General features: G+C 34.7%; 2 protein-coding genes and 1 long non-coding RNA gene across 13 annotated transcripts in view; 1 reads left to right on the top strand and 2 right to left on the bottom strand.

The window, feature by feature from the left end:
- Positions 1-998, bottom strand: part of Dyb (Dystrobrevin) — a 70,199-nt gene extending 69,201 nt beyond the window's left edge. For 9 of the 11 annotated variants that reach the window (XM_073988680.1, XM_073988679.1, XM_073988671.1 and 6 more), the window contains exon 1: positions 632-991. The gene's annotated coding sequence lies outside the window, so the exon portion shown is untranslated. Of the gene's footprint in view, positions 1-631 lie in introns of all 11 variants that reach the window. The other 2 variants (XM_073988677.1, XM_073988675.1) reach the window with 1 other exon arrangement.
- A 12,849-nt stretch (positions 999-13,847) lies between these two features.
- Positions 13,848-14,641, top strand: robl (dynein light chain roadblock). Its single transcript, XM_073990126.1, has 3 exons — positions 13,848-13,988; positions 14,054-14,132; positions 14,306-14,641. The coding sequence occupies exons 1-3, from the start codon at positions 13,986-13,988 to the stop codon at positions 14,515-14,517; spliced, it is 294 nt and encodes a 97-aa protein (XP_073846227.1). The 5' UTR covers positions 13,848-13,985; the 3' UTR covers positions 14,518-14,641.
- A 144-nt stretch (positions 14,642-14,785) lies between these two features.
- Positions 14,786-16,225, bottom strand: LOC141405597 (uncharacterized). Its single transcript, XR_012413237.1, has 3 exons — positions 15,945-16,225; positions 15,812-15,884; positions 14,786-15,748 (listed from the first exon to the last, which is right to left on the bottom strand). It is a non-coding gene; the product is annotated as an uncharacterized lncRNA (long non-coding RNA).
- Between the last annotated feature and the right edge of the window lie 2,700 nt (positions 16,226-18,925).

Raw genomic sequence — 18,925 nt, 5'->3', positions numbered from 1 at the left:
TTTTCTTTTTTTATATCCATAAATTTTTTGGACATTCCTTTTGCAAAATCTATCTAGACCATGTCAGAGAGACTCTATAATAATAACTATAGCCACCAACAATCATCCATCCATGAAGCAGCGACAACGAAACAAATGAAAAATGCATAAAGGGAAAATAAAAACGAAGACTGGCTTGGCTTGAATGCACTGGCTGGGTTCCTCCGCAGTTCACAAAAAAGAAAACACCTCAATTGTTGTTTATCAAACGTTGAAGTCAAGTAAGTGGGAAGGGTGGAGGAGGTGATGAAATTTTGCTGCGCAACGACGCAGAGAGCGGTTTTGAAGGCAAATGGATGTTATTATTGTTGGTGGCAGCAGAAGAAAAGGAGTGGGAGTTGTCGTCATACCTCGCTTTTTATGAATGGAGCTTGAACTTATTTTTCCCCACCATCATTACAAACAACCAACCCAAATTGGTGGGAACACAACTCGTTAAAGCCATAAATACCATAAATAACCACAATCATCCAGAAAACATTCAAGATTTTGCCATATGTGTGTATGTATTGGGTTTGTTAACAAAATTTTCTTCTTCGTTATCAGCTATAGATGTTGGTTGGGGAGCTTAGTTGGAGTATATATGTGTTACCTGATTGGCGGTATAGTACTGCCTTATTAGAGTTTTTTCTTCTTCTTTTCGCAGCAGCAACCAGCAGACAGACACTCCAACTTAATATTTTATACACAAAACTTTTCACTTTTTCACAATTCAAATTCAAATCTTGTTTTCTTCACTTTCTGCAACTTGACTTTTTTGTTGTTGTTTGCATATTTGAATGTTGAAATTTTATTTATATAAATATTTATTCACTTTTTTGTTTTTGCTTTAAAATAAATAGAAGCTTCAAAATTGAATTTCTTCAGGAATTTGAATCAAAATTTCGCGTCTTCCGTGCTCTCTCACGTCAAGTTAAATTTCCATACTGAGAGAAAGAAAACGACAAACGACGAGAATTGCAAAAAAACATGATGTTCTTCTTTTTGCAGTGTACGGCACTCACCATGAATTGATATCACGGACATGGAAAACAGCTGATTCCAAAATTTTTTTGCTGGGATATTGGGGGTTAATATTTTGCATGGTACAATAATTCTTAGGTAGGCCACAGCTAACAGCTGATTACAATTTTTTTTTGTTATGGCTTAATCTGTCAAAACCGTGTTGACATGCAGAGTTGATATTTATTATTGATCAAAAATTTCAACTCTGTTTTGTTTTCATTTCAACATTTTGTTCTTCTTCTTCTTTGTATACTCATCCGTTATCATTCATCAAAACAATTTTGACGTTTTAAGCCATAGCGACAGGGTTGTATTTTTTTTGGCGATTCTCATACCTGGCCTACCTATGAATTATTGTACCATGATATTTTGGAAGTTGTCCCGGTCCACACTAACGTGAATTTCATTAAAAAATTTCATGAAATTAGGTGTTCTTAAATCGAATTCCCCACTACAGCAATTTTATGATTTTACTCTACTATGGACGTCGATCTAGAGACGCATAATTTCATATCAAAATTTCAGTGAAATTACTGTAGTGTGGCCCGGGACTTGTGCAATTGGAGTTATGATTTCACAACATCTGTCGATGTAGTCCAACAGAGTTATAAAAAATGCACTCCGTTCGATACATTTTATAAGCAGTTGCTGTAGAGATCCCTACAGAAAAAAACAGTTGGTTGGTCCCTACACATTTCTTCAAAAAATAAGCAAGAGTGTATACATTTCGAAGAATTTGTTATAAAATAAAGAAATAACCATGGTATAAGTAAAGAGGTAGATTTAAATGAAAAAAATCTATAGAACCCTTGTTTTTCTTGAATTCCTAAAACTTCAAAATAAAAGCAACAAATGGGTTTGTTTACAATGCATTTTTTGAGCATTTTATAAAAAACGCGAAAAATGAATGAAGCGTTAAGTTTTCTCCACATAGTCGAGTTGTGAATATGATAAACTGATTGTTTCCATGCAAATCTCACCAATTTCTTCCATACAAATGGTCTAAAAACAATTTTAAAAATCATTGAATTCGATTGTTTTTAAAATTGTTTGGCATATTATTCAAACACCACACACATATTCACAGTTTGTTTATATTGTTTTGAAGTTTTAGGCATACTCGAATGAAAAAAATTAAATCGACATAAAGCTTTGGCTAACCTTTCTTATTAAACCATGGAAATAACAACTTAAGTTGCGAACATTTTTGCGGTAATTCACAACACGGAAAGGTTTAATGGAGTGGAGTTGGATTCCATGTCGAAAGCTGAACTATTGATGGGAAGGCAACATAATAAAAGTGTAGGATGATGAAAGAAAATCAGATGCGCTTGGATTAAATCGAGAACGGAGGAAGTAAGCGCAAATGTGATTGAATTTAATGGACACTCTTTTAATTTGTGTTTATAGTATAATAAAGTTCTTGTGTTCTTGTTTTACACAAATAATAAATGCATTTTATTTATTTTTGTTCATTTAGCAATGACTTGCATTTTAATTGCATCTTTAGACTGCCGATGAATGCATATAAATTCAATCCAAAGCACTGCATCTTAAGACGTGATTTGAATCGAAAATGGAGTGCATCCTAGCTGTGTGCTGTGGAAGCAAAATGGAGTGCATCCTAGCTGCGCACTCTCTTGTAAAATTCATAAGTGAATTCATAGGAAAAGATGTACTCCAGCGGCAATTGTACCGTACACTTGTAGTGATTCAACTGCATCCGCGTATGCAAACTTTTTGCTGGAATGAAAATGTTCATAGTAGTCACACAATTGCTCTGTTCCAGCAAAGACATAAATACAACAAGATAAGACATTTTGTTTGCTATCATTCTTCAGTGAATGGCTTTTGAATTTAAAATAATGTTATATCACGATATGGTGATATAACATTTTTTTTCTTTTATACATTTTTACGTATTTAACCGAATTTACCGATCCAATTGACATAGAATTATTCTTGAATAGATCCTTGAATTCATAAATTTCGTTTCTGATACCATTACATGAAATGTTCCTCCTTGGTTGCGATTTTGAATTAACTGCAACCTGTTAAGGGTAATGTTTCTATACAAAGTTTCGTAAACATTTTTTTGTTGCATGCATTTTGTCATGTCTTAGTTGTATTTATGTCTTTGGTTCCAGAATCTGCAAGAAGCTACAATTTTTTACTACGATAACATTTTTCCCTTTATGTTATCGAAAACAATAGTAAAAATTAGTAGATTCTTGCAGTACTGGAACAGGCCTACACATAACATGCACAGGTAGCAAATTTGTAGAGTTGTGCCAAAGGAACTATATGGAACTATCTCGTTCACTTCGCAGTTCCAATGGCCCACCTTTTTTCTTTGAACAAACTGCGTATACTTACTATCACACGTTATATTTAATGATGTTACTCATACGCTTTGGAACTAGTACCAGGAACTAGGAACTAGATGACCCAACTCTACAAATTTGACATCTCATATGACATTCATAGATAGTGTAAACGCCCCTTTACCCTGCGTTTACAAATGACAGGACAGTTGACTTCATGTATTGGTTGTCAAAATCCCACAACTTGCCAGTGTGACGTAGGCGTCCCGACAACTGCAAAAACAGTTGTAAAATTTTGAATGAAAATCATCGACATCTTTTTGTTTTCCGTTCACATATTTTGTTTTTGTTCATGTTCTTTTGTTTTCAACACATTTCAATTATTATCTCACTTATTTTTACAAATCGACACCTCCAAATAATAGTATGCTAAGTCTGAAAAGTGAGTTTTGCAGGAGAAGCTCTCAAAGTTTACAGTTTTCTTTGACCTTCACTACTATTCAGAGTAAACATTTGTTTATAACTTCTGTTCGGATTGACCGATCATTACCAAAATTTGACAGAATTTAAGTTAAAGGACGTAAAATGTAAAAATGTAAAGAACTTTAAAACATGCTAAGTCGACTTAGCATACTATTGTTTGGAGGCGTCGAAATATGCCAAAAAATTTGTCTTCCTTACTGTCTGTGAAAAAATTATGGACAGCTGGGAGACAAACGACTTTAAATTTATAAATATACTATAGTACGGTTACACTAGAGTTTTTTGCCGGGTTAACCCACTTCGATAGGATTTATTTGACGTTTGCGCTATGCAATTGACATTTGAAATCCAAACCCACTGGGTTATACTTTGTTTACATTTACGAAATCCACTCGATTTCAACTGTCAATTCCATAGCTCAAACGTCAAATGAAATCTAATCGATTGCAGATGAGTTTTCATTTGACGTATACACAAAGGAATTGATAGAGTGGATTTCGTAAATGTAAACATAGTATTAATCCGGTTAAGTGTAACCTAGAGTTGTTAAATCTACTGAACTAGTTCAGTACTAAAGTTCGCTTGCGTATGATTTATTTCATTAACACAAAGAGATAATATAACTCATTCGCAGTTCGTTCTTGAAAATGGCCGGTGTCCACTGAACTATATTGTGAACTAGGTCGTTCAATTGATATAGATGTTAACAACTCTAGTGTAACCGGGGTATTAACCCCAAAATCAGCAGTTTTTATGTCCGTGATATCAATTCATGGTGAGTGCCGTACACTGCAAAAAGAAGAACAACATCATGTTTTTTTTTTGCAATTCTCGTCGTTTGTCGTTTTCTGTCTCTCAGTATGGAAATTTAACTTGACGTGAGAGAGCACGGAAGACGCGAAATTTTGATTCAAATTCCTGAAGAAATTCAATTCTGAAGCTTCTATTTATTTTAAAGCAAAAACAAAAAAAGTGAATAAATATTTATATAAATAAAATTTCAACATTCAAATATTCAAACAACAACAAAAAAATCAAGTTGCCGAAAATGAAGAAAACAAGATTTGATTATTTGCTCAGAGCTTTTTACGCAATTCTGGAGGATTCCAAATGACTCCCAATTTCATCCATTATTTCATAAAATGTATCCATCTTCAATTTGAAAAAGTGTCATAAGTCCCGGTCCGCCTAGCGTGAATTTCATTAAAAAATTTCATGAAATTAGGCGTTCTTAAATTGAATTCGCCAATACAGCAATTTTATGATTTTACTCTACTATTGAAGTCGATCTAGAGACGCATAATTTCATGCAATTTTTTCAATGAAATCACTCTAGTGTGGACCGGTAGTAAGCTTCCTATCACTTATGCCCGTAATTTCTACTCGTAGTTATCTATGAATTCATAGATATCCCCCGTATAAGCAAAATTTCATAATTTCAATCCATAGGTAACGTTACCGGGTCAAAAACGGCCGTGTTACTTACACCAAGGATTTTGCCTGGTTGATCGTTGCCAATGTGTTAAAAATTGTAAAACACTTAGATGTGGCAATGTTTTTACGAAATGATGAATGAAAATCACCAATGTTACCACATGTTTTCAAAATTTACACGCCTCGGTAAATGGCACGTAGAAATTACCAAACGCGTAGGTAAAGATAACTAATAGGTAGCTACCTACCCGGTTACCTAGGGCTAGAAATTACGGGCATTAGATCGAAAGGATCCTCCATATGTCGCAGAATTTTTTCTAAGTGTAAAGTAATTTATCTCTTAGTCCCGGGCCACACTAGAGTAATTTCAATGAAATTTTTACAAGAAACTTTGCATTTTTTGGGAAAAATGCATAATTTCAAGAAATTGGTGTACACAGTTTTATGTGCTCTGCAATTTTGCTTTGTTGCAATATTCGTATGAAACAAACAGACCGTTTTATTTTACATTTTCTTTTACTTTCATGTCAAAATTTCAGTGAAATTACTCTTAGAGTGGCCCGGGACATAGGGCATGTCAAATTACAAAGGAATGCCAGAACCTCCTAAAGGAGAACGCAGGCGGATTTGCAAAAAGGCTCTGGCATTCCCTTATCATTTGACATTTGGGGAAGCAAGCGACAATTGATTCTGTTCTGGCCTTACTAGGCGTTTACACCAGACAGTTTTGCCAAGTTTACACTAGCGTTCCAAAATCCACTGGATTTCACGAAATCCTGAAATACACCCCGGTGTTTACACTTATTTTTGTTGATTTTAAACATATCACAATGATCAAGGTAGATGCATATGCGCAGCTGATCGAACATGAATTTTCACAAGTTGTTGTAAATTGAATTAATCATCAAAAATATAAAAATATAGAACTTTACAACTTTATCTGGAAAATTATCGTAAAATTATTTATATATCGTATTTATTGTGTATAGTACTAACAAATGAAAAAATAAAAAAATATGAATACTATGCCAAGTTTACACTTGCGCTCCAAAATCAACTGGATTTCACGAAATTCTGAAATACACCCCGGTGTTTACACTTATTTTTTGTTGATTTCAAACATATCACACTGATCAAGGTAGATGCATATGCGCAGCTGATGTAGCATGAATTTTCAAAACAAGTTATTGTAAATTGAATTAATCATCAAAAATATACGACAATATAGAACTTTACAACTTTATTTCGAACATTATCGTAAAATTATCTATATATCGTATTAATTATGTATAGTACTAACAAATGAAAAAATAAAAAATTGAAGCAATCAACATTTTAATAATTACAGTTTAACGCCCTCTACATTTCAATAGTAACACTTTTAAGCTTTTGTACTTTTGCCATTGTGATTTTATACCTTTTCATATTTCTTATTGTGATTGATCTTTACATGTTTAAAATAACAGCTAAAAATACACCTCTGTAAATATATTTAATACTACTACTTTAAGCAACTATGTACTACTAAATTTTATCATACATGACTAAACGACTTTTTGGCTTCTCAAAAGTGAAGCTAAGTAGAATAAACTTCAATAAATTTGTTCATTCCTCTTGAGCAACTTGAACTCTGTACATCAACCTCAGTGCTTTCTTAAGTAGTTGAAACTGATAGCAGAGCATCAACCGCAATATAGAGAGTGATGCCATGTTTATACTTGAGCTCTAAAATCCGCTGGATTTCACGAAATCCTGAAATACACCCCGGTGTTTACACTTATTGTTTTGTTGATTTCGAACATATCACAATAATCAAGGTAGATACATATGCGCAGCTGATCGAACATGAATTTTCAAAACAAGTTTTTGTAAATTGAATTAGTCATCAAAAATATACGACAATATAGAACTTTACAACTTTATTTCGAAAATTATCGTAAAATTATCTATATATCGTATAAATTGTGTATAGTACTAACAAATAAAAAAATACAAAATGATTTTATCAGACATCATAATAAAAAATTTTGATAGATAAAATTTGTGTTCAGAACTTGGAAAATATTAATACCTGCAGCAGTTTTCCCGTTTAGTGCTAAAAATGCGTTCCCCTACTCCGAAATATAGCAAGATTTGCACTTCTCTTTAAACAAAAATAGCGCCGAATAACACCCTATTCTTCTGTTTTCTGCCATACACTTTTGGCATAGTAGACACTAGCAACATGTTCATTATCATCTAAATACGATAGTTGATACGTTGATTTTGACATTTCTGCTGCAGTTTTTGCAAGTTCCGTCACTTTTTTTGTTCCCGTATTTTTTAAGAAATTTGTAGGGGAAGCAATTCTTGACAATTCGCTTTTTTTTCTAACATTACCATTAAAAAAGTACGAGAACACAATGAAAAATAGCATTGTAACAAAGTAATTTAAAATTTTTTTCACATTGTTTACAAATTTTGATACTAAATTTTTTTGTTGCAGCAATTGACCATCTACCTTGTTTATTGTGATACATGAAAAGTGTTGCAACTTTTGGTACCTTTTTAGGCAAAAACAGGGTTGTATATCATGTGTATTGTGATTTCGATGTTGATTTCGCTGAAATCACGAAATGAGATGATTTCATTTTTGTATGCGAAATCATGATAAATTTTGCATGATTCCGCGCGAAATCACGAAACGCCTTCGAAATCACGAAAAGACGCCGAATGTAAACCAAACATGAATCAACCAAACAATCTCGGCATCGTGTTTCTTTAAAATTATTTTATCGTTGAGACATCATAATAATAAATTTTGATAGATAAAAGTTGTCCTCAGAACCTGCAAAATATTAGTACTTGCAGTAGTTTTCCCGTTTAGTGCTAAAAATGCGTTCCCGTACTCCGAAATCTAGCAAGACTTGCACTTCTCTTTAAACATAGCACCGAATAACACCCTCTTCTCCTGTTTTCTGCCATACAATTTTGGCTTAGTAGAAACTAGCAGCAAGCATGTTCATATCTTCATTGGTATTGAATATTATAGCTGATACATTGATTTTGACATTTCCGCTGGAGTTTTTGCAATTTCCGTCATTTTTCCGTTCCCGTATTTTTTAAGAAATTTGTATGGGGAAGCAATTTTTGACGATTCGCTCTTTTTTCTAACATTACCAATAAAAAGTACGGGAACACAATGAAAAATAGCATTGTAACAAAGTAATTTAATATTTTTTCACTTTGTTTACAAATTTTGATACTAAAATTTTTTTGTTGCAGCGATTCGCACATCTACCTTGTTTATTGTGATACGTGAAAAGTGTTGCAACTTTTGGTACTTTTCTAGACAAAAGCAAGGTTGTATATCATGTGTACTGTGATTTCGATGTTGATTTCGCTGAAATCACGAAATGAGATGATTTCATTTTTGTATGCGAAATCATGATAAATTTTGCTTGATTCCGCGCGAAATCACGAAACGCCTTCGAAATCACGAAACGACGCCAAATGTAAACTAAGCACTAAAATGGGAAAATCCTCATGTTGTTGTAAAATACAAAACCAAAATGCATTTGAAAGAAGAACAGTTCGAGGACATCGAAGCCGCTCCACATCCGATAAGTCTGAAGAGTCTTTACCGAAGACGAAACATGCATGTCACATAGTGGTGGGTGTGTGGGTTCGAATCGTCGGCTTTCCTTTTTCACTTGCATAATAGATCATAAAAAAGCTCGATTAAAAAATTAATCTTAAAAAATGATCTTCGCCTAAAAAGGCAAAAATTTTCAAATAAATATAATCAGCTGAGCCAGGCTGGGGTTTGAACCCACGTCCTTGAAAAACACAGGAAAATCGTCGGCTTTCCTTTTTCACTTGCATAATAGATCATAAAAAAGCTCGATTAAAAAATTAATCTTAAAAAATGATCTTCGCCTAAAAAGGCAAAAATTTTCAAATAAAAAAATATGATTTTATCGTTGAGACATCATAATAAAAAATTTTGATAGATAAAAGTTGTGCTCAGAACCTGCATAATGTTAGTAGATGCAGTAGTTTTCCCGTTTAGTGCTAAAAATGCGTTCCCGTACTCCGAAATGTAGCAAGACTTGCACGTCTCTTTAAACAAAAATAGCGCCGAATAACACCTTCTCCTGCTTTCTGCCATACAATTTTGGCCTAGTAGAAACTAGCAGTAAGTAATACGTTGATTTTGACATTTATGCAATTTCCGTCATTTTTCCGTTCTCGTATTTTTTAAGAAATTTGTACTGGGAAGCAATTTTTGACTATTCGCTCTTTTTTCTAACATTATCATTAAAAAAGTACGGGAACACAATGAAAAATAGCATTGTAACAAAGTAATTTAATATTTTTTTCACATTGTTTACAAATTTTGATACTAAAATTTTTTATTGAAGCAATTGACCATCTACCTTGTTTATTGTAATACGTGAAAAGTGTTGCAACTTTTGGTACTTTTTTAGGCAACAAACAGGGTTGTATATCATGTGTACTGTGATTTCGATGTTGATTTCGCTGAAATCACGAAATGAGATGATTGCATTTTTGTATGCGAAATCATGATAAAAAGTCTGTCTGGTTACCCCAAAATTTGTACCAACTTGTACCAATTGTTGCTGGAAGTCGTCTGTTAACGCAAAAAGTCAGCAAAAGAGAGCGATTCGAGAGAGACATTTTGACAGTTCTTTCACTGAGAGCTTGCAAATTCTTGCTGAACAAATTTCTTCTAGCAAGCACTTGCACTCTTCTTCTTCCTGAAAACAATCAATCATCTGTTTTAAAATTTTCGTTGATTTATGTTTGTGAAAATTAAAAACATTTTTATTGTGGAAATAGCAAGCGTAATTGTATTGCTTTTTTGGAGAACAAAGTTGCAAAGTGGGAAAATCCTTTTTTGGGACATTTTCTTTTTTATTTTTAATAAAATACAACGTGTTTGCTTCCTTTATTGGCAGACAAATTGTTCTGTTTGGGCAAGCCAGTTGATTGCTTGCTGGTTTCTGCTGGGAAGTTGTCTGTTTACTTTTTTACAATTTTCTAGCAAAAGAGAATAAAAACTCCTTAGGGTTAGGTTAGGATAGGTTTGGGGATGTGTAGTCAATATATATGTATATTGACTACGCCACTCGGAGACCTTTCGGTCCATTGTGATCATCCATAAAGAAAAAAGGAGGTTCAGAATTACCTGAAAAGAGAAGAGAAAAGAGAGAAGAATAAAGAAAAAAGGGGGGTGTGGTTTGGAGAGTAATAATAAATGAATTAATTATAAGAAATAATGAAGATGTAATAAAGACAGAGAGGGTGGTTTTTTGGCGATGGTGGAAAAAACTGTCAGAGAAGTAGTTACGCTTATGGGTCGCGCCGTCCCAGCCACTTCAGATTTTTAATGATGTTGTTTATGATTGTTGGTTCCATGTTTGAGTAGAAGGTTAAGCTTGGAGGAAAGCGTACTCCTGTTAGTCTATACCGCTTTCGAGTTAACATCGGGCAACGACATAGAATATGCTCGATCGTCTCCGTTTCCTCCTCATCTTCACAGAGCCTGCAATAGTCCACGCCATCATCCTGCCATTTGCCGATAAAAGCTCGGATGTTGCAATGGCCGGTAATGACTCCCGTCAATACCCTGATTTCTGACTTACTCAGACTTAAAAGCGAAGTTGTTCTCTTTGTTGAAAGATTCGGCCAAATGGCCCTTGACACGTTGCACCTTGGTTCATTATGCCATAGTTCCTTGGCCTGTTCTTCAAAGAACGTCTCCACCTTCCGAAAAACGTGACATATGGGTGGTTTAATAGAAACAGTGATAGCTTGACTTGTTGATTGAGATCCGTGTCTTGCCAATTCATCTGCCTTCTCGTTTCCCACAATGTCACAGTGACTCGGTACCCAGCAGAGTCGGACAGCGTTAGTTAGGTTCGCCAAAGCAGTTCTACACTCAAAAACGGTCTCAGACTTGATATTGGGGGATTTGATGGCTTTAAGAGCCGGCTGACTATCAACGAAGATAGTCACCGGTTCAAAGATTTCAGCATCCAGACTTTTTATCAACTCTGCGGCCATTTTGATCGCGAAGATTTCTGCTTGAAAAACGCTACAGTCGCTGTTCAACCTATAAGAGTACTCGAGGCAAAGCTTTTCGCAGTAGACGCCAGCTCCGGTACCTTCTTCCATCTTGGAACCGTCTGTATAGAAAGCCAGACCGTCCAGAGGAGGGTTACCACGGATCCAGTCATCTCTACTAGGGATAACGACCTCAAAATCATCAAATCTATGGATTGGTGATAGGTAGTCGCTGAACTTCCCCTGCTGATTTAAGCCAAGGTTTGGCCCTAGCTCTCGAAGAATGCATGCATGACCATAGGTGTTGACACGCCAACGATTCAATTCATGTAGCCTTAGAGCACTACGTGCTGCTTGACCTTTGATGCTAATTCTCGTGGGCAAGAGGTTTAGCATCGCGTTCAGAGCTGCTTGTGGTGTACTTCTAAAAGCTCCAGTTATCAGGATCGAGGCTGCCCTTTGCCCGAGTTCGATTTGTGTCGAAGCGCATGCCACCAGACAAGACATCCGTAGAATAGGATGGGTCTCACCACAGTATTATACAACCAGTGTATAATAGCTGGATTTAGACCCCAACTTTTCCCAATCGAATTCTTACATGAATAGAGTGCGATCATACCTCTCTTCGTCCGTTCCTCGACGTTCCTTTTCCATCTCAGTTGAGAATCCAGGATTGTACCTAGGTATTTGGCCTCAGGAGATAGATGCAACTGCACTCCATCCAATGTTGGTGGTATAAAGTCGTCAAGCTTACGCTTTCTGGTGAACAATACCAGTTCTGTTTTCGTTGGATTTACACCAAGGCCATTTGTGGTGGCCCAACGAGACAGCTTTGATAAGGCTCCTTGCATAAGCTCCGAAATAGTGGACAAGAATTTGCCAGTTATTAGTAAAACTACATCATCCGCGTATGCGACAACCTTGATGCCCTGATTGTCGAATTCCGCCAAAATATTGTTTATCACAAGTAGCCACAGCAGCGGTGAGAGTACACCTCCCTGGGGAGTACCTCGTGTTACTGTCTTCCTTGTTGTCAACTCCCCAATACTGGAATTTATGATCCTGCTCTCCAGCATTCTCTTTATCCAGCAGATCAGGGTTTCCGGGGTGTTGACCGATCTAAGCGAGAGATGAATGGATTCAAGTTTTACGTTGTTAAAGGCTCCTTCTATATCCAGGAAAGCCGCCAAGGTAAAGTTTGAGTTCTCCATATTTCTTTCAATGAAACCCACGACCTCATGAAGAGCAGTTTCGACAGATTTACCTTTCAGGCCCTAAAGATCTCCTCCAGAATTTGGTATATCTGCGGTGCAGCAAATTGAAGCATCGCAGGAATTACTCCATCTGGACCAGGTGACTTATAGGGTTTGAATGTACTTACTGCCCACTTACTCTCTGAGAAAGTTCTTGCTGGTCAATTCTTGCTGGGAAAGTAACCAGACAGACCAAAATTTAGCTTGATTCCGCGCGAAATCACGAATCGCCTTCGAAATCACGAAACGACGATGAATGTAAACTAATGCTATGTTTACATTTACGAAAACCACTCGATTTCATCTGTCAATTCCTTTGTGTATACGTCAAATGAAAACTCATCTGAAATCAATTGGATTTCATTTGACGTTTGAGCAATGGAATTGACAGTTGAAATCGAGTGAATTTCGTAAATGTAAACATAGTATAAGCATTAGTCTTCAAATACAACTCTGATTTACTAACACATACATACATTTGTCGTTTGTCTCCCAGCTGTCCATCATTTTTTCACAGACAGTAAGGAAGACAAATTTTTGACAGGCAAGTTGTGGGATTTTGTAAACGCAGGGTTAAGGTTTTGGACTTGAGGCAAATTAAAAAAGAGTAAACAGTTGTAGATTCTTGGAGTTCTGGAACAGGCCAATTATTACTGCGATAACAATTTTTTCGTTATTTTATCGAGAAAAATTTTAAAAAGTTGTATATTCTTGGAGTTCTAGAACAGACCAAGAGGTTGTGATGTGATACATTGGCGGCTAGTGTGATAGTCTTTAGCAAATTCGGATACTTAACCACGTTTACTTTGCATACCACCTATCAGAGGTATTGGATCCTGATGGTTTCGAATATCTAAGTAGAAATATGTTTTAGCGGAAGTTAATCCGTTTCAATAAAGTTGGGAGTCATTTTAAAAGAAGAAAAATTCGATCTATTCTGCCTTGATCTTTTATCAGAAATTACTTTACCTGAACGTTGGATATTATGAAGCTTGTATATAATGAAACTGTATGTATGTGATCCAAGGCTAAGGCCATGTTTATATTATAGCCTTTTGCAGGGATAACCTCCTTAATGCACATTTATTTGACGTATACGCAAAGGAATTGACATTTGAAACCCAGTGGGTTTGTTAAATCCGGTTATATATAAACGTACTATAAATGAACAAATTGCCTTGTTGTGGCCTCTCTATTAACACGCATTTGTTTTAGGTGGTAAAAGCACTACCGAAAATCAATAACAACGATAACGACTACTCACAACTGTTATCGATTGCTTGATGACGACAGAGAGACCAGCTGTCACTACTTGACACTCCTCGCAAAAACAGTTTTGTTTAGTTGTTTTTTCGTGCTAAAATAAAATAAAGAAGAAATGGTGAGAAAAATAAATAAAAAATTCTCCAAAAATTAAAACAATAATAACATTTTAATTATTTACAGTCACAAGAGGTGGAAGAAACTTTAAAACGTATACAGGCACACAAAGGTGTTGTTGGAACAATTGTGGTCAACAATGAAGGTAGGCGAAGAAGTTTTTTCAAGCATATTTTGCATATTATTAATGGCCATAAGCGTAATTGTTTAGCCCAAGCTTATTATGACTAATACCATAGTAACCATTAAGTTAAACGAAAGAAAAGTAAATTTTTATTATTTGTTTATAAAAAAAATAACCAATGTTGTCTTTTTTAGGCATTCCAGTAAAATCCACTTTGGATAATACCACCACTGTCCAGTATGCTGGTCTAATGAGTCAGTTAGCCGACAAAGCACGTTCCGTAGTTCGTGATTTGGATCCATCAAATGATATGACATTTCTACGTGTCCGTTCAAAGAAACACGAAATAATGGTTGCACCCGATAAGGACTTTATATTGATTGTCATACAAAATCCTACTGATTAGTTTAATGAAAACCTTCCCCTTTCTGTTTTTAAAATTGAGCCTGTAGTATTGAAAATTTGAAGCAAGACATTGGACATGTCTTTTTGGCATAATAAATACATATTTATTTATATAAAACTTTAAACATTAGTGGCGTTTTATAAGGAATGTTGGTCTTTTGTCAGTGTTTTTTCGCTTCTGGCTTATATGCTGTTTATATTAGAGCTTTTAGCAGGGTTAACCTTTATGAGGATTTGTTTGAAATATAAGCAATGGAATTGAAATTTAAAACCCGTCGGTTTGTTAAATCCGGTTATATATAAAGGGGTAATATCTTGTGGGGGATCTTAAGAAATTCACTATTTATTATTATTATATTTAATAAAAATATATACATAAAAAACTCAAATGCTTTTGGATTTTTTATTTAATACGAGATTTATACAAAAATTATTAAAAAAAATAAAAACAAATAGAATATAACGTAATCGCGTAATCGTGTTAAGTCCATAAATTGCGGACCGAAGCCATCCACTCCCAAAAATTTGTACCCCTTATAATTTAAATCGCCTAGTTGATGCTGAATAAGCGATTGTAATTAGAAACAAGGACTTTATATTGATTGTCATACAAAATCCTACTGATTAGTTTAATGAAAACCTTCCCCTTTCTGCTTTTAAAATTGAGCCTGTAGTATTGCAAATTTGAAGCAAGACATTTGACATGTCTTCTTGGCATAATAAATACATATTTATTTATAGTAGTAGTAGTTTTTTCTTTATTAAATTCATAAGAGTTTATAACCCAATAGAAAGTGTCTTTAAGACAACATTGATGAATCGTGCACGACACTTTCAATTCATTGAGGACTCTTTGCCGACAGCCCTTTAGGATCATTGACGACATTTTCACACAAGTGTCCCAGTATTCATGCACGACAACTTGGGTGACAGGGTAAGCGAAGTTGTCGTCGACGACGATCTAGATGACTAAAATCCCCGTATTTCGTCGACGACTGCTTCACCGACCCTGTCTTGCTACTGGTCATCGATGACACAACTAAAGACATTTTCGTTTATGCTGTCGTGTGTCAAATTTTTATTTAATTATAAAATATATTATTTTTACAAAATAAATTAGTTTATTAATTAAAAATACTTAGCTCCCGTATGTTTCGCAATCCAATATTTTCTTCCAGCTTTACCACGCCATACAGGTCTTACCCCACCTGACCTCTCTTTATTTTTGGATTCTGCAAAAAGAAACGATTTTAAATGAATGTTGTGAATATCCACTAAATTTTCTATAATCTTACCTTATAGCACAGACGTTGTATTTTACAGTCGCTGGAATTTTCAATGTTCTACATGACTTCAACATACATGCACCTATTTAAAGAATAACTACAATTAATTTTAAAGCATTTTAATCTATTTATTCTAGCTTACCGTTTTTTACATAATGCAGTTTGTATAAATAAAATTGTTCAATCAGTAACGCGGTTGCCGAATTTTATGACATTATAATTTTTCTTTTATTACAAATCAAAAATTTTATATGTATTTGGATAAATATGTGTACAATTGTTTCAAAGCACACTTTTGAGAATTTTTCGGTTTGTTGCCAAGACACAATGCAAGACATGGTCATGCAAGTTGTCGTACATGACAATTTCGGAATATTCGTTAACGAATCGTCGACGAAAATGTCATCGAAGACTCGATTTTCTATTGGGAAGTTTAACAGCAATATAAATAACAAAAGAAAAATTATTGTTAAATGTTTATGACATTGACCAAAGGCCGTCTGTCCATTAATAGTGTGTATGATAGAAATATTTTACAAAATTATCTTATACATTATATTCTGATATTAGTTGGCTTCTATAATGTATACAATTTTTTAAAAAGTTAGCTAGGCCTGTTCCCGTACTTTATAAAGTGGTAAAAGTCGTAAAAGTTGTAAAAGTCGTAAACGATTTTCATATAAATTTTGTGTACGGGAACGCAAAATGTGTAAAAGTAGTAAACATTGTAAAAACTTTTTAGTTCTGGAACAGAGCTAATATTTCCACTTAGGATATTTATTAAAACTGTTTCATTTATTAAATGTTTATGTATTGCACATTGAGCATATCGGGTTTGCGCTTGGTTGGAATCTGTTAGAGTTTAATGCAATTATATCACCTCTAGCTTTAAGTATGTAGGTAACTTCATCTTGGTTTAAGTGTTCCACAAGATACGATGCGCCTAGATTAGGTTGCAACTTGCTGTAAAATCGGGTTGTGTTATTTGCTTTTAAGAGTCGTAATTTCGTTGTTTTGTGTGAATACTTTCTAAGAGTTGCTGCGTATTTTGTATCCAACACTGTTCTGTTAGATTAGTTGTAAATGGTGCCAAATCATGTTGCATAGTTAGTGCGTTCATACCTCATAATTGTTTTGGCAAGGATGTGTGGCAGTCTATCATTCGAGTAATCGTATAGAATTCGAGTTATGTAGTTAAGATGATTGCTTAATGTATAAATATGACCAACTCAACTCCGGTTTCTAACATTAGTATATACGTTGGGGTAAAACTAGGCAATTTTAGAATTTTTTTCAGGAAGTATAGTGTAAGCTGATCAATCTCATCAAAGTGACTGAAACCCCATATTTGTGACCCGTATGCCTGAATTGATCTACATATTGCCAGGAAGATTTTCCATTTTATTGCGATGGAGATATTAGGTTTAGAAAGGAAGCATTTCCATGTTGTATTAATACTATTTTTTGCTAATTGGTTTCTCGCTAGTATCTGCTTTCTCTGTGAGAGCTTAGGTGTAAATATTAAACCCAAGTAAGAATATTCTGGGGTTATTGAGATTTCACTTCCACAATAATGCCATGTTTCATTCCTCGATATCCTACCTCCTTTACGAAATATCATTATTTTTGACTTCTCCATGTTGACTTCCATATTCCATGTTTTGCAATATATTTCCAGCATTTGTATCATACTCTGCAATACGTCTATTTTGTCAGCTAAAATAACGATATCGTCGACATACATAAGGACTCGAATATTGTGTTCGTCTGTATTGGTACCACCACCAATAAACTCGTGTGTAGATCATTAAGATACAAAGCAAAGAGAAGTGGGGATAGTAAACACCCCTGTTTTACGCCGGAGTTTGTAACAAACTCTTCTGAGAGTTCATTACCAGTCCACACAGCAAAGTTAGTTTTTTCATACATTTTTTGAATGAAGTTCACCATTTTTGTTGATACACCTAATGTATGAAGTTTGTAAATTAGCGACTTTCTTGCGACTCTATCAAACGCGGCTCTAAAATCTACAAAAAACGCATATGTTTTCTTGTTTTTGTACCAATTTAGGTGTATAATAGCCGACAAATTGAATAAGCTGACTACTGTAGAGTATTTTTTTCGGAATCCAGCTTGGTACTCATTTATCTTCCCATATTTTTCAGACCAATTTGAAAGATGGTCTGTGATGACGCCCATCATTATTTTTGGTACAGAATTCATGAAGGATATTCCGCGGTAGTTTTGTGGTTGTGTCCTGTCACCTTTCTTGTAAATAGGATAAATTATACTTTTGACAAACGCTTCGTCTATTTCAGCTTTATCGTATATAACGTTACAAGTTTTTACTATTTCAAGGAGCAAGTCATTTGTGGCGTATTTATAAAATTCGTAAGGTATAAGATCCTCTCCTGGTGCTTTATTTAGTTTGGCTTTCTTCAACGCACTTTTTACCTCCGCCAGGCTTATTTCTTTATCTAAATCTTCATCTTTCCAGGTCATGTATGCATATTGTATATCTGGGGAGATTTGTGGTTGATTTAGAAGTTGTTGAAAATACATCTTTAAATCGGCGGATTTCACCATTATGTTATCGCTTCTTTCTTCATTTCTTAACTCCCTCACAATCTTCCACCAGTCCCGAGAATGTCTCACGCTATCTATTTTTATTTCTAAATCTTTATTATATTGGGCTTTTGCATTTTGACAGATCTCTTTATATCTTTTGTTGGACTGTATGTAGTTACTCCTATTCTCAACACTGCCATCTTTTCTGAATTTGTTTAGGTTTTCAAATGATTATTTCCTTGCATTGAAACATGTTGTAGTGAACCATTTTTCTGATATTGAAAACGACAAGTTTCTTGTAGGTATTGCTAGATGTGCCTCTTTTATTACGTCGGCGATTTCGGTAAAGGTGAAAGGTGTTTGATGCGTGCGGTTTGTAATAGTATCTGTGATTCTGTTTTGATATTCGACAGAGTTGCGGCTATTCCATATCAATTTTGGCAATAGAGTCTTACTGTTCGTGCGTTTTTTGTTTATTCTGCACATGAAGGACAATGCAATTGGCATATGGTCAGACCAAATTTTATTGTAAACATTGAATGTATCTATATTCGA

This window comes from Musca autumnalis, unplaced genomic scaffold (assembly GCF_047663935.1).
Source record: "Musca autumnalis isolate F117 unplaced genomic scaffold, ASM4766393v1 scaffold_5, whole genome shotgun sequence".
Lineage (NCBI taxonomy): Eukaryota > Metazoa > Arthropoda > Insecta > Diptera > Muscidae > Musca > Musca autumnalis.
Note: the sequence above shows the minus strand (reverse complement) of the source record. Positions and strands in the feature narration are given on the sequence as shown.

Coding starts and splice junctions, on each gene's coding strand:
- robl (XM_073990126.1), top strand. Junction 14,133..14,305: donor AATTGTGGTCAACAATGAAG/GTAGGCGAAGAA, acceptor TGTCTTTTTTAG/GCATTCCAGTAAAATCCACT.